This window comes from Notechis scutatus, chromosome 16 (genome assembly GCF_049901735.1).
Source record: "Notechis scutatus isolate UNSWTSFEM ecotype Mainland chromosome 16, rNotScu1.2, whole genome shotgun sequence".
Classification (NCBI taxonomy): Eukaryota; Metazoa; Chordata; class Lepidosauria; order Squamata; family Elapidae; genus Notechis; species Notechis scutatus.
The window spans coordinates 4,599,863-4,621,591 of NC_142024.1; the positions used below are offsets into that span (position 1 = coordinate 4,599,863).

The 21,729-nt window shown below is 46.6% G+C and overlaps 1 protein-coding gene and 1 long non-coding RNA gene across 5 annotated transcripts in view; one reads left to right on the forward strand and one right to left on the reverse strand.

Annotated features, from left to right (window-relative positions):
- LOC148129399 (uncharacterized) overlaps positions 1-14,744 on the forward strand; it is a 158,124-nt gene extending 143,380 nt beyond the window's left edge. Inside the window, exon 2 of the long non-coding RNA XR_015745469.1 lies at positions 14,628-14,744. This is a non-coding gene — a long non-coding RNA (uncharacterized LOC148129399). The remainder of the gene's footprint in view (positions 1-14,627) is intronic.
- Positions 1-21,729, reverse strand: part of SAMD11 (sterile alpha motif domain containing 11) — a 79,536-nt gene that overhangs the window by 28,724 nt on the left and 29,083 nt on the right. For 2 of the 4 annotated variants that reach the window (XM_026681572.2, XM_026681571.2), the window contains exons 4-5: positions 16,071-16,195; positions 3,304-3,396 (exon numbers count right to left, since the gene is read on the reverse strand). In XM_026681572.2, the coding sequence (XP_026537357.2) occupies positions 3,304-3,396; positions 16,071-16,195 (218 nt within the window). The remainder of the gene's footprint in view (positions 1-3,303; positions 3,397-16,070; positions 16,196-21,729) is intronic. The other 2 variants (XM_087944424.1, XM_087944423.1) reach the window with 1 other exon arrangement.

The window sequence follows — 21,729 nt, forward strand, 5'->3', positions numbered from 1 at the left end:
GTGGCATGTTGGTGGTCCATAGCATTGGACCGAGATGGATTTTGAACGTGGATCCCTCAACCGGAAAAGCATCCGATGGCTGAATCGATTCAAAACTATTTGGATCGTCCAATGCTTCTGGCGGTTTTAAACTACGCGCCTGTTTTTTAGAGACATTTCCCCCCACAAAAAAACAATCGAATCAGGCCGGATTGGGAGATTCGAATTGATCCAAATGCGCAAAACAAATGGGATTGATTTCTCACAATTGATTCAAGGGCAGAATCTGGCTGAATTCACCTACTTCCAGCAAAAATGTTCAATTTTTTTTTAAAAAAAGAAATTGAGTGCAATAAGGACATTGCTGCAGAGGGAAGGGATTAAAGTAAAATAAAATCTTTATGAGCCACTATTTATGGAAGGCAAGATAAGGTTCTTCCAAGCCATAGTTAACAGAGGTGATGGTATGTGGTGGAACTTCTCCGTTCAGGGGCAGTGTATCACGGTGTTATCAGATGGGAACAGGAAAAGGTTAGGGCTTCAGAAACACAAAGCAGCTCATAGTGACCCCCAAAATGTGAGAATGGCCCCATCCCTGCCTCTGATGCAGAGCCCTCGTCCGAGCCCTCCTCAGCCTCCAAGACTGGCCCAGGTTCTTCCCCAACCTCCTCACTACTGTCTCTGCTGCCAGCTCCCTCCGCTGCCGACGGGCCACAACAGGCTCAGACCCCACAAACCAGAGAGCCATCCTGACTCTTGATTCTCGACTCTTGACGAATGTCTCTTGTCTTTTATGTACACTGAGAGTATTTGCACCAAGACAAATTCCTTCTTGGCCAATAAACACTTGGCCAATAAAGAATTCAATTCTATTCTATTCTTTCTCATTCTATTCTATTCTTTCTTATTCTATTCTTTCTCATTCTATTCTATCTTATTCTATTCTTATTCTATTCTCTTTCTCCTATTCTATTCTGTTCTTTCTCATTCTATTCTATTCTTTCTTATTCTATTCTTTCTCATTCTATTCTCTTTCTCCTATTCTATTCTGTTCTTTCTCATTCTATTCTATTCTTTCCTATTCTATTCTTTCTCATTCTATTCTATTCTTTCCTATTCTATTCTTTCTCATTCTATTCTATTCTCTTATTCTATTCTTATTCTATTCTATTCTATTCTATTCTCTTTCTCCTATTCTATTCCATTCTATTCTATTCCATTCCATTCCATTCCTATTCCTATACCTATTCCAATTCTTTGTTCTATTCTATTCTATTCTATTCTATTCTATTCTATTCTATTCTATTCTATTCTATCCTATCCTATCCTATCCTATCCTATCCTATTCTATCCAAGAAAAACTCCCCAAATCTTTTTCTCTTAAACTGCAAATCCAGCTAAGGGCAGCGTGAGTTATCCAGGGTGTGTGTGTGTGTGTGTGTGTGTGTGTGTGTGTCCCCTTTGGTTTTTTATCCTTGTATTAATTTATAGTTCTGTGTGTTTCATTTGCGAAAGCTCGCTCCCCAAGTTGGGAGGCGTAAACATTTAATCAACCGATCGATTAAAAATAAAATAATTAAGCTGGCCGTGGGGGGGGAGGGGGGGAGAGAGGACGGGGGTGGGGGGGACAGCCAAGGTGATTGATCACAACTCCAATTGGGAAGTTGAGGAAGGGGAAGGGGCTGGAATGACTCCAGTTTGAGGAGGGGAGGAGGGACGATGGGACGCGGCGTGGCATTGATCCCCAAGCGATAGATGGCTGGGTTTCGCCCAAGCCTGATTAAAGCTCAGCGTCTCCGCGAGATAGATTAAACCGCTATCACCTTGATTAATTTTTCAGAGGATGCAGCGGGAGCCTGGAGCGTGTGTGTGTGTGTGTGTGTGTGTGTGTGTTGCATTTGTGTGTGTGCACGGAAAGGAGGAGGAAGGGTGAAAAAGGAGAATTAGCAAAGAAAATATCCAAGGGTTGCCGTCCAAGAGCAGATCAAAAAAAATGGTAGAAAACAGCCTTTGAAAGAGGCTTAAGGACCCCTTGGATATTAGCATGCTGGGAGCGAGCCCCCCGATTTGGCCTTATTGACAGCTGCCTATTTACCAGTGGAAAGAGGGAAAGGAAAGAGGGGGTTTGAAAAGGGGAGGGTGTTTCAGGCCCCCTACTCGTTTGGAAAAGGCGTTTAGAAGTTCAAAGAGAAGGGGGCCACTTTGCAAACTGTAGGTTGCATTTAACCAATTAAAACAAAACACAAACAAAGCCAAAACGCCGATTTGGATCCTTCTGGGATTTTCCAGTATGATTTTTAATCAGTAAGGGAGGGTAAGTTTCCACACACGCACCCCAAATCTAGGGAGTTTAAGAGAGAGGTGGGCTTCCTCTCCATCCTTCGGTGTTTCTCAGTGTCTCTCGCCAATCCAAGTGGACTTGCAGCTGGACTCACTGACGAGAGCATTCTCCCTACGCAAGGTTCAAATTTCCCTCTTGGGACTTGACACCCCCCCTCTCAAATAAAATGGAAGTAGGATAATAAAAACAGGAAAGTTTTGCTTACTTTTGCTAATGTCACGAAGAAGCCTGTGCCATCTGGAAGTCTACACCCACAAGGGGCACTACTACCTTCATTATATTATTGGTGTGGCTTGAGTTTCCAACTATTTTTATGACGGTTGCAAAGCAAATCCTATGGTCTTTAAGCAACTCCAGTGGTTGTTAAACAAATCCAGCACACCCAATGGGTTTTATTTTTAGTTTTGCTGCAAATGCGAGGCAGTTGCCAAGCCCACCCACAAAATCATCTGACTGGGCATGTTTTGCGATGGTCGAAAGTCCTTTGCAGACCCACAAAAGCACCCTTTCTGAGGCTGTCCTAACTTCGGACTGTCGTTAAGCGAGGACCACCCGTAACTTTGCTGATTGGGGGCAGAGGGCTTAAGAGGCAGGAAGGGGAGGAGAAAACAAGGAGAAGAATTCAGGGCACCACATTTTTAGCAAACCTTCAGGAGGAAGGGAAGGATGACCTATCTGGAAAATACCCCAAAAAGATTGTTAACTGGTAATAAATTTGAATAAAGAGGGGAAGTAGGCTAGACAGACTTGATTAAAGTTCAAAATAATTTTGAAAATAAATCTTCTCAAAGACAGGAGCCTGGAAATGAATCCTTCCTTCTTTCCTTTCCTTTCCTTTTCTTCCTTCCTTCCCTTTCTGTCTCCTTCCTTCCTTCCTTCCTTCCTTCCTTCCTTCCTTCCTTCCTTCCTTCCTTCCTTCCTTTCAAAAAGAAAGCAGATGCAACTCCACTACCAAATCATAAGAGAGACTTTCCTTTTCTCACCTTTTGGGGATTCGCTTCGAGATTTTTTGCTCTCCAAAAGACAGTCTCCGTTGCTACCTGGCACACAGATTTTCCTTTTGCCTAAAACTTCATCTAGAAAGGGGAGGGAAGGAAGGAAAAAGAAAGGAGGGAAGGAAGGAGAGAAGAGAGAGGAAGAGAGGTGAGAGAAGGGAAGGGAAAGGAGGAGAAGGGAAGGGGAGGAAGGTAAAAGAAAGGAGGGAGGGAGGAAGCAAGGAAGGAAGGGAAGAGAAAGGTGAGAGAAAGAAGGAAGGAAGAAAAAGTGAGGGAAGGGAAAGGAGGAGAAGGGGAGGGGAGGAAAAGAGAGGAAGAGAAGGGAAAAAAAACGTCAGCTGGAAATGCACAATTAGGCACACTGTCCTCTCCCCCACCACCATGTCTCCTCTCCCACAATCTGTGAGCCTTTTGAGGCTTGCAAACACACACTCACACAACACACAGCCCCCCCCCACACAAATACAGATTACACCCCCCCTCCCCAATGCAGCTGAGGAAAAGAAAGGGAGGGAGACGCGTGGCTGGGAGCATTCGCCTCCTTTTCCCTAACCCGGCTCCCAGCCTTCCTTGAGTGGGCAGCCGCTGATCGATGCCGAAGGCTCCCAGCCATAAATTTGCAAAAAAATAAATAAAAAAATAATAATAATCTACTTTTATTTCCTTACTTAACTGCATCATTTGATGGTCTCCCTTGCATTTCCCCAGAGGCTTCCTGAGCCTTGAGGTAAAACATGGGAGGGGGGGGGTGTTCTGGGGAGGGGGAGGAATTCACTCTAATGTACAGCCCCTGATCTTCCTCCATCGTCTCTGCAGGTTCAATTCCCCCCCTCCCACCTTTTGAGGAAGGGTCAAACTCCTCCCTCCCGACAGCCAGTGCAAAATATATAATCCACAATTACAGAAGGCCCTCACTCCCACCCCACCTCGCCCTTCTTTTCCCATGCACATAAAAAAAGAAAAAAAATCAATATTCTTTCATAATAAGGCTGGGGTGGGAATTGAAAACCCGTGGAATAGGGGCCAGCGAAAAGAATTCATCCTTGTTAGGCTTCTAAGCTTCTTCTCATCTAATTTTTTTTTCTCTCTCCCCCCCCAATTATTCTCCAGCAAAAAAAACTTGTGCAAAACAAGCCACAGATGTGCAAGCCAGGATCCTTTCTGTTTTAAGGAGAAGCCAAGATTCGAGGTTGAATGAGCGTGCGGATTTTGAAAAGAGCTGGGAATGTTTCCTCGCCTCACCAACACCACAACTGCAAGAAACTGCGTGCACGACGAAAGGGGATTTTTTTTAAAAAATATGCAAATTGGGTTATTTAAATGGTGGGTGGGTGGGGGGGTTTCCCCTCCCCATCTGCCTTGTTTAATCAGCATGCAAAGTTAGAGGTTATGGAATTTAACGGGGCCTCGACGTGGATTTTATTCATTTTAATTCGGCGTTGATTTCGCCATGGGATTTTTAAATAGAAGCCCACCGATGGGGTTTGTCTATAAACCCGGTGGCACCCGTCATAATTTAAAGTTTTTTTTTGGGGGGGGCGCCCAAAAACAGAGGGGAAAGAGCCCCTTACCAAACTTGCCAAGGAGAATGGGCGGTGTAGTCTGAGGCATTGTGTGATGACCCAGGGCGTGACACAAAAATAACAAAGTCACAAAAATAGAATAAATTTCCTTTAATGCCTCCAACTTGGCCCCCCAGTGTCCAATTATCCCCGGCTGGAGATCAAACTCTTCAAAAAAACAGTCTACAAAGGGAAGAAATGCAGTCCGAACCCAAAGTAAAGATAATTAGAAATAAAAAAAAAAACCAACACAAACCACACTGAAGTAATTAACACAACAGGCCAGGATGATAAATTGCAGACTTCCAAAGGATAACGCAGCAACCACAGTTGGGAGGACGCCAAAACCCAGATAAGCCTTGACCAAGATAATGCATGCTTTGCTTCCAGCAACTTTGCCATGTGCAGTTTGCCCTTTTAAACAGTCTTTCCAGCTGCAGCCCATGAAGGGGATCAAGGCCCTTTCTTCTCCTGTAAGCCACGTTGCTCCCTTCTCCGTTCCTTCTTGTGTGCCTTAGGATGAAGAGGGGGTGGGCCTGGGTCGTCCTCCAAATTCCTCTCCCTTGCTCTACCTCTCCCCTGCTCTGCCCAGCCAGACTGTGCCCTTCCCCAGTTTCTTCCACAGCTACCCAGAGCCACACTCCCACTCCCTGTCAGCTGCTCGGCCTCCCCCTCCGAATCAGATTCTGACAGGGGCATGACAGAGAGGTTTAGTTTACCTACAGTTTATTAGGTAAACCATCTAGGATGGCAATGACAGTGGGTTAAGTTTTTACAGGTCGTTTTTAATCCTGGCACGGGGATTTTAATATCTTGGTTTCGTTTTTGAATTCACGGTGCCCAGTCAAGAGTCTATTTCAACCAGAGTGGGCTATAAATATCGGAAAATAAACCCTCACGAACACAGGTGATGAACAAAAGTGCAGATTCGGTAATTAGGATGAATGAGAGCTTGAATAAACATTTTCAAAAGCAGGTTTTTCTGTGCAATGCTCAACCAGGTTTTTTTTTTTCTTCCCTGAAAAGAAAAAATATGGTCTGAAAGAAATCTAACATATGTTTGGGCTCTGAAAACCAGGGTTTCTCTGAAAACCAGTCAGAATCTTAATTATCTCCAGGACTGCTAATCTAAGCCTGGATGCGCAAAGCTGCATGTTTGATTCTTGATGCTTAAGTTTTGTTTTGGTTTTTTTTCCCGTGTGGGCTGCCAAGAGCCGAACGTAATAAATAAAAAGAAAACAGTAAATAGAAAGAGAAGCCAAGCTAATAATGACAAGAGAAGACGCCTACGGTAGTCAAATCTGGGCTTTCATGATCAAAGATTCAGAAATAAATCCCAACTCTCACATCTGCTCGCCACACATTCACAGACCATAAACCCTGAGCGCAAATGTGTACAAATGAGTTTTCCCCGTCGTCCCCCATGAGTTTTCCCCCGTTGGGAATGGTCTGCTTTTAAATCTCATTTGAAGCGAAGAACTTTCTTCTTTCCAAAGAAGGGCCAAATTAGCTTTCCCATCAGAAGTGTGGACGCCACAAGTTCTCAGGAAAACATCCACACACCAGCTATCCTTCCAAGCATAGGTAGTCCTCGACTTACAACAGTTCTGTTCCAGCTCACCAAACACGACAAACCCCCTGAAAGTTAACTCAAAAGATTCCTTCATTAGGAGCACCAGCAGCTCCGGCAAAAAAGTTTTGTCTCTCACCGCAGACTAACTAAGTTTCAGCCGGCCAGGAGATGAATGTCAACTCATAACATATTTTTAGAGTCTTTTTAGAATTGCCAACAGAAAGGGAGGGGGGGAGAAGGGGTTTGAAAGAGCAGTGCGGCAGCTTGGAAATCGAAAGTGCATTTGATAAATGTTTTCAAAGATAGTAACTAGGTGACTGAAGTTTCTGCCGGGCAAAATTCTCACTGGAGAGCCTGATTGATGACTCTGGGCTAGGGATGTGTCCCATTGGAGAATATATGAATTATGATACGCCCAGAGGGGTGGGGGAAAACTAGGGTCAAGGGTGACGATGAATTATGTGTCTCGGAGTCGGCTATACCCAGGCAATGCCAGACATGTTAACTCCCAATAAATCCTTTTTAAGTTTTGGAAGTTTGACTCGAGACTCAAGATTTAATTGGGGGTAACTAGCCGGAATCCTGACAATGATTAGTTGTTTGCCACATCTATCCATCTCTGCCCCCTGCCTTTTATCCCCAGAACTAGGGTGGGATGTCACTAGCAGTGATGGCTCTTCCGTCCCAAGGACTGGCCCATAGATTTCCACTGCTCTCCTCTCCTCTGCCTTCTGTGCATCTGTGTGTCAGGCACTGGACCCAGCTGTTCCTCCTCTTCCTCATCAGCCACCTCCAGACCTGGAGGCTGTGGACTCTCCATCTGAAGGCTGACAGATGCCCCAGGCTCTGCCTGCCTGTCTGTCTCTCTCTCTTTCTCTGTCTGTCTGTCTGCCAACTCCATTCCCTCTTCCCCCTCGCAGCTCTAAGGTTGCCTTAAAAAAAAGACAAACCTCAGAATCCATCTTTTAAGAAGATGAAGAATTTAAGACTTAGATTCATCTTTTTAAAATAAAAAGTAGCACCCTTTTCTCTCCCCTCACCCCCAACCCTGTCTAACAAAAATGCTTAAGGCTTAGAATCCTTCAACTCTACCCGAGATGGAGAACGACGGCCCTTTCAGGACCTGTGGACTTCAACTCCCAGAATCCCTGGCTCAGGAATTCTGGGAGTTGAAGTCCACAAGTCATAAAGGGGGAGGGGGGCATCCTTCCCCATCTCTGAACTACACCTTTTCCATGCTGCCCTTCCATAAAACCTGCAAAAACTGTCTACTGAAAGGAGCCATTCAACCTGCGGGGTGCCAGCTGTCTCCTGGTCTCGCCCGCAGGGTGCCAGCTCTCCATATATTCTCCACCTTGCCCACTTTATCTCCTCTGTTGGGCAACGGGCCAATCCTATGCCAGGCGTAGGATCGGCACCGCGTCACTTTCTCACACCTCGCGGCCCAGAGATGCCATCTTGGCTCGCAGATGCCCAGGGGTGGCAACCTCGTTGTCCCTGAAATGTCCCCCGTCAATCACGGGGCTGCCCACACCCTGCCCCCACAGCCCCTGCCGGCCTTTGACAGCTAAAGTTAATTCTCCCCCCCCCCTCTCTTTTTTTTTTATCCCCTTAATCTGTCATCTTTATCAGGCAGGGGAAGTGCCAAGCGGCGTGCTGGTAGCTCCCCAGTCCCGATCAATCTCCACATTACAGCTGACAGAATGGTGCTAATAACTTATTGATCTGGTGTTTGCCGAGCCCTGCCGGGCCGAAGAGGCTGCCATTGATTGGCTGCGGGGGGAGGAAAGAGCCACGCGGAGAGGAAAGGCTCCAAATAGTGTCTTCCCTGGGTGCGACGGGGATTATTGGGTGGGGCGCGCGTGTCGGAGAAGAAAACGCACGACGAATGACTGTGAAGGGCGACCACAGGGAGGGAAGAGAGACAGAGGGGAAAGAAAGCATAAATGCGTTGGATGCGTGGGAAAAGCAGATCTTGGAGGAGGAGGAGGTGGTGGGAAAAGCACCACAAGGTGACCTTCTCCTGCTTTTTCTTTGAGGCGGTGGGGAGGAGAAAATCTTGCAATTTTCTTTTGGGGGTCCCTAGAGATTTGTATTGACACGGGTCTCCTGTCGGAAGATCCAAGGGGGTCTCTCTCTTACCTTTTAGGCTTCCAGAGGGGTGTATAGATCTGGCGCTCCCCGCCAAGCAATTGAGCTAACACTTGGGGGTTAAGCTGGGAGGGTTGGGTGGGTGGGAAGGGCGGACTGTGTTTCAATGTATCCTTGGATTGGCGGCTACAAGGTGTCTAGCATCGCACAATTTTGGATGGACGGTCACATTAAGGCCTGCAAGTGGCTGGGAGTACAGGCAAGATAGAAAAATGGAGGAGGGATGGAATGGAGGGAGGGATGGAGGGATGGGCAGACGGATAGATGGAAGGATAGAGGGATGGATGGAGGAATGGGAGGACTGAGGAATGAAAGGATAGAGGGATGCATGGGCAGATGGATAGATGGAGGGAGGGATGGGAGGATGGAGGGATGAAAGGATGGAGGGATGTATGGGCAGATAGATAGATGGATGGAGGGAGGGATGAAGGGATGGAAGGACGGAGGGATGAACGGATGAAAGGAAGTCTGGGCAGGTAGATGGATGGAGGGATGAACGGATGGAAGGATGGAGGGATGAACGGAGGGATGGACAGAGGGACAAACAGATGGGTGGATGAATATATGGGCAGACGGATAGATGGAAGGTGTCACCTTTGGAAGCCATATTGAGATTCGAGGCTTCCATTGCTGCCACAGTTGAGCCTGAGAAAGTGGGAGGGAGGAATTCATTGGAGTAGAGGCAAAATAAAATCCTTTTCTTTGGTTCAAGGTCATGGAGTGTGGCACAGAATGAAATGGGAATCTTACTTTTAGGACGGATGGGAATTGGACCATGTGATGTGATGATGTCTAAGAGGCGGGATGGATTTGTAGTTCTGACTTTTGCAAGGAAGCCCGAAACTTTCAGATTCAGGATTCCACCGATGTGCCAGTTTACTATCCAAATAAAAGGAACTTTTGAAAGGCGTCTGTCTCGGAGTTATTGATTGGATTGGAGGGTTGCTGGAACGCTGACATTAGGGTGGAGGGATAGATGGAGGGATGGGAGGATGGAGGGACGAACGGATGGAAGGATGGATGGGCAAATACTGTCCCCCCCCTCTCCCATTGTAGTCATAAGTTGAGGACTGTTATTTGCTGGGCGGGGGGAAGAATGTCTATTTTTACTTTTTTCAAAAACTATTTAACTAAACTTTCCCGAGTCTCCTTTTGCAGTTTGAAACAATTCAGATATTCTGCTGGTTTGGAAAAAAAAACTCTTTAAAGAAAAAAAATCAAAATGTAATGGAAAAAATTCAGATATTCTGTGGGTTCGGAAAACTTCCATTCAAAAAAAATCAGAATGGAGGTGCTTTTCCCAGAAAAGGAGGTGGGAAAAGACATTTAAAAAAAACCTGGACTGCCATTGTCAGGAATGGTCTCCTGCTTGGGTGGCGGAGGGTTGGACTAGATGACCCACAAGGTCCCTTCCAACTCCGTCAATCTGTTAAAAAGTGCTCTGGGAACAGAAGAGGAAAATAGAAGAATATGGAGGGAGGGGGAATGAAGAGCGAGACGTGCAGGGAAGGGATGCAGGCTGCCCAGCGGTCGCCATGCCAAGTTCTTTAATTGGCGGGGCATTTTCTGACCCCCCGCCCAAAATTCAGGATGCTCAATTAGTTCCCCAGGGAGAGGAAGAGGCCAGCTTGATGGGCCCTGGCCGACCCAATTATTGGGGGAACCAGCAGGGACCCCGGTTAATTTATATAAGCTGCAGAGCTGCATGACGAGGTTTTAACTCCTGCACCCTGGTTCCCCTTGAGTCGCGTCTCATTGCAAAGCCTCACAAACACACACACACACTGCCCCCCAAAAAAATGGGGAAATGGAAATGAAAAGAGGGGGTGGTGGAAATTTGTGAGATTTGGGTATACTCCTCCGGTGCTTCCATTCCAAGCCATTCTCCTTTTTTAATCCTTCAGTTTAAATCAGCACCCAAAGCAGGCGTGAGAAGGAAGGTCTGGCACTCCGAACACACAGACACACACACACAAGGAACACACAAATCTATAACGTATCGATCCCCTTACATTTGCACAAGGCCTAAAACAGGGGAGGCAAACCATGGGCTGACATAGACAGTGCACGTTCCTGCCTTTTAAAATGAAAAAAATAAGAAAATTTTAAAAAGGAAGCATTTAGCTTTGAAAAAGGCCGGTGTGAGAAGAGGCCCATCAGAGCAGGCAAGGTATACATACCCCCTTGGGGGGAGCTTTTTGATAGTTGTATAATTAAATAAAATAAAACAGAGGAGCTAAGACTCACAGGGGGCCCTTGGCCTAATTAATATGCTTTTTTTAAAAAAAAATGAAATTGCATGGTTGAATTTCAGGGTTTGAATTATAGCGGGGTGGGGCTCTGAGAATTGCAGACAGGAAATAAAAGATGGATCTTTAAAAAAAAATATACAGAAATTTAGAAGATAAAATAACGGGATTGGAAGGGTCCTTGGTGGTCTTCTAGTCTGACCCCTGTTCAAGCAGGGAAACCTAGCCGTGGACTTACAAACAGTCCATTTAGTGACTGTCCGGAAACTACAAAGGCGCTGAAAAAAAGTGACTTCTGACCATTTTTCACACTTATGATCTTTGCAGCAACCGCCGCAGTCACGTGATCAAAATTCGGACAGAATAGAATAACAAGAGTTAGAAGGGACCTTAGAGGTCTTCTAGTCCAGCCCCCGTCCTTCTTTTCATCAGACTAGACACACCCAATTCCTGCAACTGTTCTTTTAGCCTCCAGTCCCCTAATCATCTTTGTGGCTCTTCTCTGCACTCTTTCGAGATCAGAGGTCTCCAAACTTGGCAACTTTAAGACTTGTGGACTTCCAACTCCCGGGAGTTGGAAGTCCACAAGTCTTAATAGTTGCCAAGTTTGGAGACCTCTGTCCTAGATGCTTGGCAGCAGGTTCCTATTTATGACGGTCGAGGACTAACTGCAAAGCTAGCAACAGAACGGAAAAATCCAAGTTAGCAACTTTAGCACAGGTGCTCAATTCGGGGGTTCCCTTCCCTGTACCCCACAAGTCACTGCCACTATCTTGCTTTCTAAGCAAATTTACCTAACCGGATAGAAAAAATAGGATTTGTTGACCTCCCCAGACGCGCCAAATCCTCTCAGGTGCCTCTCTGGCGTTCATCCCTTTGTGTGCTGCTATCAATTAAGATTAACAACAGCCTTTATCCCTGCCTGCCAAGAATATTGCCGTACATCCCATCATCTTGCATGGGAATTTTACCACGAGAAGCCACGGAGGCGGTCAGGTTAAGAAGAAAAGGTTCTACTTAGTTCACCTGGAACAGCAAGGGAAGAAAAAAACAAAAACCACCACAAATCCTGCAACAAATGGGGAATCTATCTATCTATCATCTGCAAAAGACCCCTCATGCATCATCACAAAATCTCCAGAACCATAAAGCCTACAAACTTGAAATTTGGCACGTATGTTCCTCTTGGCTTCTAGGGGCTCACTAAGAAAGGATTTTTCAGAACGACCATCAGAGCATTTAGAATATTCCTATATTATTATTATTATTATTATTATTATTATTATTATTATTATTATTATTATTATTATTATTATTAACACGCTCTGATGCTAAGAAGTTTTACTCCCCCTCCCCACCTGAAAATAAATCTCTTCCAAATGCAAAACAAAAGCAGAGGAGTTTCAGTTTCAGCTTTCAGTTTCAGAGCACCAAGCAGCTTTAGGACAGAACAGTTGAGCTAAGCCACGTCCAGGCTCCTAGCTGTCTCCTTCTTGCTCACACAGGAAATACTGCTTCAGTTTCCAAACAGCCCTCAACTCTCTCACACGCTGACAGGATGCTAGCCATGGTGAATATCGATGGATGGTGGTAGGCAGAGGCACAATTTTTCCCCCTTATTTTCCTCCCCCAAAACTAAGCCCAACCACATAGTTTCGTAGCGAAGCAGGGGTATCCAGCTAGTAAATCATAAAAAACGTGAACGGTTTTATTTTCAGACGGAATTCTGCTTTTCGCATCTCCCTGATACGAAGCAAAAGACCGCAAAGTTTCAAAATTCCCACTGCTATCACTACACTTCCCTTCCTCCTTCTCCTCTGCTGAGAGACCCATAATTCTGTTCCACTTCTCTGTTTCCCAGCTGGGCATTTGAACAAATTATAGACCCAGAGGATGGTGGGGTGGGGGCGTTTTTGAGGAGGGGGGATTTCCCCTCGTTTCCCTATGCTTCCCTTCCGTGCGTTGCCAATTTCGGGACAAATTACTGGAGCGGAGACTGCATTAAGGTCTCTTTCCTTTTACTCTGGAGTAGGAGGAGGAAGGCTTGAAGGGGCGAACCAACATCTGGATGCGCGAAGGATTACAGAAGTCGGTTCTACTTGCGGAAGCAGAAGCCAGCCGGACGAGCGAAAATATTGAATCACTGGACTGGAAGGACAGAGTGGATAATTCAATTGAGCCTCCCTGCTCACCCCTCGCCCCCGAGCAGATTTTTTTTTATTACCCAGTCAATGCTGGGGGACCGTTTTTAACTCTGCACCTCCCTCCTCTCTGGAAATTTGTTGCGATCTTTGACACAAACTGTCCTGCCACCCCAAAAAATAATAACAACAACAACTGTGGTCTACAAGAGGGCTAAAAAATTAGGCTGCGAGAATCCCACCAACCACCAGCAGAGGGCAGCTGAGAGGTGGCATTTCCTGTGCCTTTGTCTCTCTCTCTCTCTCCTGCCCTCTAATGGTGACGTAGGTTTTCACAACACGAGAGAAAAAGCAAATCCCTTCCTACTGGGTGGGTAAGGGTGATCTTAACCACACACTGCCTTACTCCATGATTAAGAGATGTCGGTAATACCTCCCGGGTCCCTGGTGGGCCAAGGCTGAGTGAGAAGCAGCTAAGTGTTGCATCAGAGATCTTAAGAACACCTCAATCATTGACAGCCGCTCTGAGAGAGCAAAATCGATGCAGCAATTAGATTTTATCAGCATCCTCTCTCTCACCCTCTCTCTCTCTCTCTCTGTCTCTCTCTCACTCTCTCTCTCTCTCAAATCTCTCTCCAGCCCCTTCCTCTTTTCCATGAGCTCACGAGGCCACATTATAACTGGGCTGGGGGTACATTCTGGCCTCAAGGAGACCATTTTCCATTTGCAGGCTGGGGTTTCTTTTGGGGCGGGCGGGGGGTAGGTGGAGTGAGGTTAAACGATGCCAAAAGCCACCAGAGTCCTTGGCAAGCTGGATGTTTGTGCAATTAGCAGGATGCGCTTTAAAAAACAAAACACGGAGTGCAAAGATAATCCAGGACTGTGGCAAAGAAGGCAGCTTGGCTCGATTCCTGAAGACTTAAGACGGCATCTTGCCTCACGCTGAACCATTATCGAGTGCTGCAGAGGTGGGGAGGCCACCCAATCTCCAGGGTTTCCTCCCACTTTCTTTTTAAAGTGATGGGTACCTTTTAGCCTCCTTCCCAATCCCAGAAGAATCTCGGGGGAGGAAGAGGCAGGAAGGGTGCAGGCTCCTCAAAAAACAGATGGTTAAAAATTTCGGCAGCAAAGGGACAGAACAGAGGCTGCAAACTCCAAACAGCGGTGGTCTCTCCAGTGGTGGGATTCACCGGTTCGCACCAATTCGGGAGAACCGGTTGTTAACTTTTCCCGTTTGGAGAACCGGTTGTTGGAAGAAATCATTAGGGCAGAGAACTGTTGGTTCAATTCTTTGAATCCCACCCCTGGGCTCTCTGGATTGAACCCCTGTCCCTCTGCCCAATAATTAAAAACTAAAATGAGTAGAGGACGGACGCCACGCCTCTGTATGCGTTTCGGGGTTTGGTAAAGTTTGCCGACAGGCACCCAAGGAAACCAAACAGACCTTGATTCAGCTTTGAGCATATGAGCAGAATGCGATTGGGTTAAAAAATGGGTTCCCCTTACACAATTTGGGAAAGGGGGGAAAGCGGGGGGAAGAGGGCAGTGGGTGGGATTCAAAAAAATTTAACAACCGGTTCTCTGCCCTTGCGATGACCCAAAGGGGCGTGGCAGAAAAGCAACAAAGTCACAAAAGTAGGTAAAGTCCCTTTAATTCCTCCAACCTGGCCCCCAATGTCCAGTTATCATCGGCTGGAGAAAAAAAACTCTCCCAAGAACAGTGTTTAAAGGGCAGAAATTCAGTCCGAACCCAAAGTACGTGTAGATTGATTATAAATAAAAACCAACACAAACCACTTGCTGCAGCAATTAACCAGACAGGGCAGGATAAGGGATTGCAGACTTCCAAAAGATAACAAAACACACACAGTTGGGAGGACGCCAGAACCCAGATAAGACGCTTTGCTTCCAGCAACTTTGCTGTGTGCGGTTTGCCTTTTTAAACAGTTTTCCCAGCTGCAGCTAATGAAGGGGATCAGGGCCCTTTCCTCCCCCATAAGCCACGCAACTCACATTGCTCCCTTCTCCGTTCCTCCCTGTGTGCCCTAAGATGAAGAAGGGGTGGGCCTGGGTCTTCCTCTGAATGCCCAGCCGGACTGTGCCCTTCCCCAGTTTCTTCCACAGCCACCGGAGCCACACTCCCACTCCCTGTCAGCTGATCCTCCTCTCCCTCGGAGTCAGATTCCAACAGGGGCATGACAGCCCTTCATGATTTCTTCCAACAACCAGTTTGCCGAACTGTGCAGAAAGTTAATGACCGGTTCTCCCAAACTGGTGCGAACCAGCTGAACCCCACAACTGGGAGAGGGTCTTCCCTTCTAGATCATGCCTTTCTTTCGAAGTTTTAAATGCCTTCTGAACCCCTCTTCCCTCCCAAGCCAATCGACTCCCCCGTTCCTTCCTTACAGGGAGCTGGGAAAATATAACCATGTTTTCCAAAACAACAAGATACCCGTATCCTCTATTTTCTGGGCTTATCTCTGGGTCTCAAGCACAGCTGAGTTTATGTGATGCTGTCCAGCTTTGGGGGGGACTTCTGGGGTGAACGACAGCTGAAGGGTCACCTTCGCTCGTCTGCCACCCACCCGCCCCATTTCTCCACTGGGGAGGAGGGAGAAAGAGATTGACCTTTCCCTCTCCCCCTAATTCTCCCCTAATTCTGAGGGCAGACAAGCCGCTCCGCTCTCTGTTGACGCTCCGAAAAGGTCAACCGGCAGCAGAAGGTGCAAATAAGGGGAGGGGGAGAAGGGAGGGAGTGGGGGAGCCCTCACACACACACACACACACACACACACACACACACACACGATCCGCTTTTGATTAATGAAATTACACAACCCACCACACAACCTCGTTTTGCACCGCTGCCTGCCAAACTCCCCTGGAGGCTTGTTCAGCTTCCTGGGCTCGAAAACACACACAGGTGGCTGAATCCAGGAGCGGATTTCAACACCCTCCCATCCATGCAATTCTCTCTCTCTCTCTCTCACACACACACACACACACACACACACACACCCCTACGTGCAAACGCACACGCCCAAAGCAGACTCCCTCTGTGTTCCTGTGTGCCACTTACCTGCTGCTCCCAAGCCAACCTCCAGGCTGCTTCGTTTGAACTCACAGCGGTTCTGGGTCTCGGGCATGCCGAGCTGCCGGCTCTGGTTAAGACTGGAGAGGAAAGAGGTGAGATCACCGTTTTGGCTGTGAAGGAGAGAGAGAGAGAGAGGGGAGAAAAGGGCTCACATCAGCATCTCCGGGAAGACTTCTCTCCGCTGCACCCCTCCAGGATTTAGCCAAGCCCCTCTGTCGTCTACAAGTTTTCCTTCCCGCTTCTCATCTGCTTTTTGTGTACGTCCCTTCTTTTCGCGCACAAGCCTGTTTTTAATTTCATCGCACAAACCGAATCGTGCATTTAAAAAAGCGAGCTGGGATTTTTTTTTCTTTCTTTTGGCTTCTTAGCTGCCATGTGGATTGGAGATGGAGAGGTTTGGGCTTTCTGGGCCAATTTTTAGGAAGTGGGGAATTGTGCGAAGGTTCCTTTTTTTTTTCTTTCTTTCTTTTCTTCCAGCACTCCTCTCTCGTCAAGGAAAATCCACTTGCTGCAAACAAGGGATTGATCTAAAGGCAGCAGAGGAATTGTGGAGGGTGTGTGTGTGTGTGTGTGTGTGTGGATCTGGAGAAGGACGTTCCCCTGTCCAAAAGATTCAATCAATCACCCGATTCTCAGAGAGACATCGACAGAAAAAGGAAGAGGAGAAGACATTTCCAAATTGGTTCCCATCCAGCACTCCACAGAACCATCCACCACGCCGCTTGAGGATGATGGGAACCGTAGTCTAATGGTTCCACCCCTTTTGGATCAACAGAACAATTCACAGGGGGAGGGGGGAAACATGTGACTCACTTGGACAGGTAGGGGGAAATTGTCGCAGGCTTTTATTTATTTATTTGTTAAACTGATTTGCCACCCAACTGCCCAAAATTCTGGGCAGTTTCACATGTAAACCAAAAACATATTTTTAAAAAAACTCTGCGTTTTTAACTATCCACACAGGACGTTTATCCAAATTGTTTTTCCAAGAGCAAAGGTACTTGCAAAGCACAGCCGCAGTTTAATAACTGGGACCCTGGATTTAAGAGGAATTTGCACCGGTCTTTGCATTTTCACAAACCGTGCACAAGATCTGGTTGTTTAAAGGGAATCGACAATAATAAAAAGAAAGAGAAAAACAACATGCACAAGAGCAGACATTCATGGAAATGGTCAGCGCTTAAAATACACACACACACATCACATTCCTCAGTGCTGTCACTCAAATGGCATTCCATGCTCCTGAATACATCGACACTTATTACGATGTTGATTCATCATTTCAGAATCAAGCAGCGTTTTGCTAAAGACCGTCTAAAAACAAAAGAAGTGCAAACTTCCAGGATAAAGGAAGAAGAAAAAAGAAGAAGAAAACCAGGAAGGGAGACTTTTCTGAAGAGGTTAAGGCTTAAGGTTGCACCTTAAAAGTTCCCAAACTTGACAAATCTGAATTAAGACCAGCCCAAATCCGTAGACTGTGAAGTTTTCCAGAACCCCTTCAAGCAGACAAGAAGAGTTGGGGAGGGGGAAAAAGGCAAGGATTTGTAAATTGCAAACCTGTTGCATCCCCAAAATCCAGCCCACAGGCAATTTTACTCACCTGATCCAGAGACAGATGAAAAAGGATACTATCTGGAATAGTACCCTTGGCTGAATACTTTGCAAGTCCTCCTTTCCAAACAGCACATGCACACACACACAACGATAACCCACAATGCTTGTGAGTTACAACACACCCACAAACACACTACGTCCTGACCACAGTTTAAGAGAAAGGGCACTTCACCCTGCATAATCTGTCATCCCCGTACATAGGGACATCTCAACATTCAGCAGGCAAAAATGTGATTTTCCCCCTCCCCAAAAAGGCCCAACGCACCTGAAGAAGTCACCTGCAGATTCCCACAGGTGTTATTTCCCTCCTTAGCCTCTTCCTTCCCCAACTATCCCAACCACACCACCCCTTTTTCGAACCCAGTGTTAAGGTTGGAAAGCTTACTACGCCCAGCCAGACTAATTCGCAGGTGAGAAGGCAGCTGGCTTATGGATTGATCTGCGTCCCAGAAGGCCAGTAATTCTTAAAGCTTATCGTAGCCTTAGAAGCACCTCGGAGGTGCATTAGGCAAAAAAAAAAAAATGTCTGCAAAGGAGTTTAGAGGATTAATTCGAGGCGATTATCGGTTCCTATTCATCATGCAAATCGATACACCTCTGCGTGCAGGACAGTGAAAAGCTGCCATCAACGTAATAGGCCAAGTAGAAGGAGGGAGGGGGATACGTCCATGCATGTGGCTATCCAGCTTAAACTCCCATCCTGGTTGAAAATACTCAAGTGGGTTGAAGACAAGAAGGGGTCAAGCTATTGTCCAAAGCACCAAGGCTGGAGAAGAAGCAACAGATGGAAACTAATCAAGGAGAGAAGCAACCTGGAATGAAGGAGAAACTTCGTAATGGAAGACAATTAACCATTAATATTAATAACATTAATAACAATTAATATTCAAAATATTTCTTATTATTTCATAGTCACTTTTTTTTCAGTGCTTGTTGTAACTTTGAACGGTCGCTAAATGAACTGTCGTAAGTCAAGGACTACCAACAGTACCTCTTATAACATATACACCTGCAGGATATTTGGGGGGGGGGGGAAACCAACCTGTGCAAATGGGTTTAACATCTGTACTGATTATCCCAATTAATGGGAATGGCTACCTTTATAGGTAAGACGTAAGGGTATGACGATTCGTTTAATGACCGTTCCAAGTTACAGTGGCACTGAAACAAAGTGATGTCAGCTTTGGAAGCCATATTGGCACCAGACGCTTCCACGCTGCCGCATTCTTGAGCCTGGGAAAATGGGAGGGGGTAATTTCTTGGAGCTATATGTTTAGACATAATAGCATTCTTTTTCTAAGTCAAGGTCATGTTATTTCTGCACCTGGGTGAGGGGACGACTCAAGCTGGAATGGATGGTGATTGGAGCATGTGATGCGATGATGGGTACAGGGGGTGCATTTGTAGTTTTTTTTACTTATTGCAAGGAAACTCAGAACTTTCAGAATCGGGATTTCCCAGATGGGCCAGTTTACTACCCAAATAAAAAAAGAACTTTTGAAAGAATGTCTGTCTCGGAGTTATTGGTTGGGGTGGAGGTTTTCTGGAACACTGACATGTGACGCGCTTACAAAACCTTTCAGTCGTGTGAAACCCCGAGAAGAAGAAGAAGAAGAAGAAAAAAACTAGGACTAAAACAGCTTTTAACAAACATCTCCAGTTTGGAAGGGGCCCCAGAGGTCCAGTAGTGTGGGAAGCGGTGGGGGCCACGATTGACCAGATGCCCTTGGTGGAGTGGGGTGGGGAGTGAAACCCCCGTGCCTTCCTTCCCCTCTTGGCCACCAACATCTGTGCCTAGCCAACAGCTGGATGAGACTTAATAGGGTCTGTTTCTGGTTTTCCTTCCAGGATGCCCTGCAAAGTTTGGGCCAACTTTTGATTGTTGTAAACCTTGGCTGTTTTTCCTACGCTGTTTATGTTTTATTCCCCCCGGGCACCCGCCCAATGGGAACGGGTCCAAGGGTTCTTGAACTTTCCCGGCAAGGGGAGTTTGGAGTCCTTTCATCCCCGCCAAAGAAGGAACACCCCCCCCCCCCCCTTCCATCCTCCCCCTTGTGTGAATCCCAGTAATTCAAAGCAGAGCTTGGAGGACAGGACTCCACAGAAAAACCCTGTAAGAGACGCAGTGCAAGGTCAGCGTCTCTGCCGGGGAGGTAAGACCACGGCTTCTGAGTCAGCCAAAAGCAAGGAAGGAGATCCGACAGACAGCAGCTGACAGCTCCTTGATCCGAGCCCCCTCCTTCCCTCCCTCCTCCTCCGAGCCCCCACACCTACCCCTCAGCACAACAAATGCTTTGCCTTCCTCTTCCCGTGATTGGCAAGTCAGTGGCAGGCAAAACAGGCCAGAGAGGATGAATTGTTCTGATCAAGGCTTCCCGAGACCATAATTAAGTGCATGCTTAGTTAAAACAACTTTGGTTTTATTTCAACGCTGGGAATTATGTGCATTCCCAGCCTGTAATGAGTCCCAAACAGTCCCCTGAGATAAGCACCCACCTTTCTTCTCATTTGAATTGCTACCAACAACTAAAGTGCCAAATAAACTGTAAAAAGCAACCGGAATACAAAGTCCACACAGAGCTTCAAGATTGAGTTCGAACAGAGTGAACGACTTTGCTTCCCGCAAATGACTTAATGACCAAGTTGCCAGGCCCAGTTCTCGTCGCTAAATGAGGACTACCTCTATCAGCTCACATTATAGGAAACGGCGAGGTGGCCTAGTGGTGAAGATGCTCACCTCCCATTCAGAAGGTTGAGAGTTCAATCCTAGGTAGCAATCCTAGAGAGAGAAGAGAAAATATCTGCTGTGAACTCCGGATAGGCGTCGGGAAGAGCAGCTGGCCAGTGAATACTCAGCTCCATCCAGTCACTCTGACTGTGCCCTGAATTAAGGGATTCCAGGGTCGACTGGAATGGTAGAAGGACTCATGCTTGAACAGGGGGTTGGACTAGAAGACCTCCAAAGTTCCTTCCAGGTCTGTTATTCTATATTTTGAGGTGGTTTTTTTTAATATACTGTGTATTGTTTTTGAGCAAGTGAGGATTTCCTTCCTTCCACAAGAGGCAATGGAGCGTTTTTACAAGAGAACACCACTCATCGCTTAAAAAGAAGAGGCATGCTTTGAGTTACACTAACACAACAGCCATGTGTGTTAACTTCAAAGCCCTGGGAAAGGAAAGAAGGAAGAATTGCGGCAACAGACCTAAAAAGATAACAATCTTTTCTTCTTTCAGGAAACAGAGGAGGAGGGGGGAGAAATAGAAGCCATTTCACTTGTTACTAAGATTTGATGCCAAGCGGAGGAAGAAACCAGCTCGTTCCTAATTAAGATTTTATTTTTCATCAAGGACGGCAGAGATAGGGACCCCAAGGAGGGGGTTAGACGGCACAAGGACAACAAACAAAGGAAATTAAGAGAGGCAGATCAAAGAAAAAATAAAGGGAAGAAGGCAGATTTTAAAATCACACACACACACACCCTTCAAAAGGTGCCTGTTGTGGACTGCTGGCAACCTGCGAAGACAGCAGCAGAGTCAGACAGTGGGGAGGGACATGGGCTAGTCCGGGAATCGGATGAGGGTCCTGCATCCGATGCAGTGATGGGGCCAGGGCCATCTGCTGACTCCGGAGCCTCCAGAATCTGACAGCAGCGAGGCAGAGGAACAAGGGGAGCCTGTTCCCACTGTGCGTATGCACAGAGCTGCCAGAAGGCAAAAACAGTTAAGACAAAAGGGGCGACTCGCGAGTAAGGCTTGGAGGTGATTGGCACTCCCATAAGACATAAAGGAGGAGCAAAGGGACAGGAATCTTTGCAGGAAGCAACTTTGTTTGTACTCCCAGAACCTCCCAGAAATCTGGATATTTCAGCCCATTTTGGAAATGATTGTCAGATGTACCGTCGGGATTTCACTTCACCTTTCTTCATGACCGAGTTGCCATTGTGGACGCTAAATGAGGACTATCTGTATTCCTACTCTAGGGGCCCCCAATCTCTTTGTCGGGTTCCTCGTGACTTCTAAACAACATTCA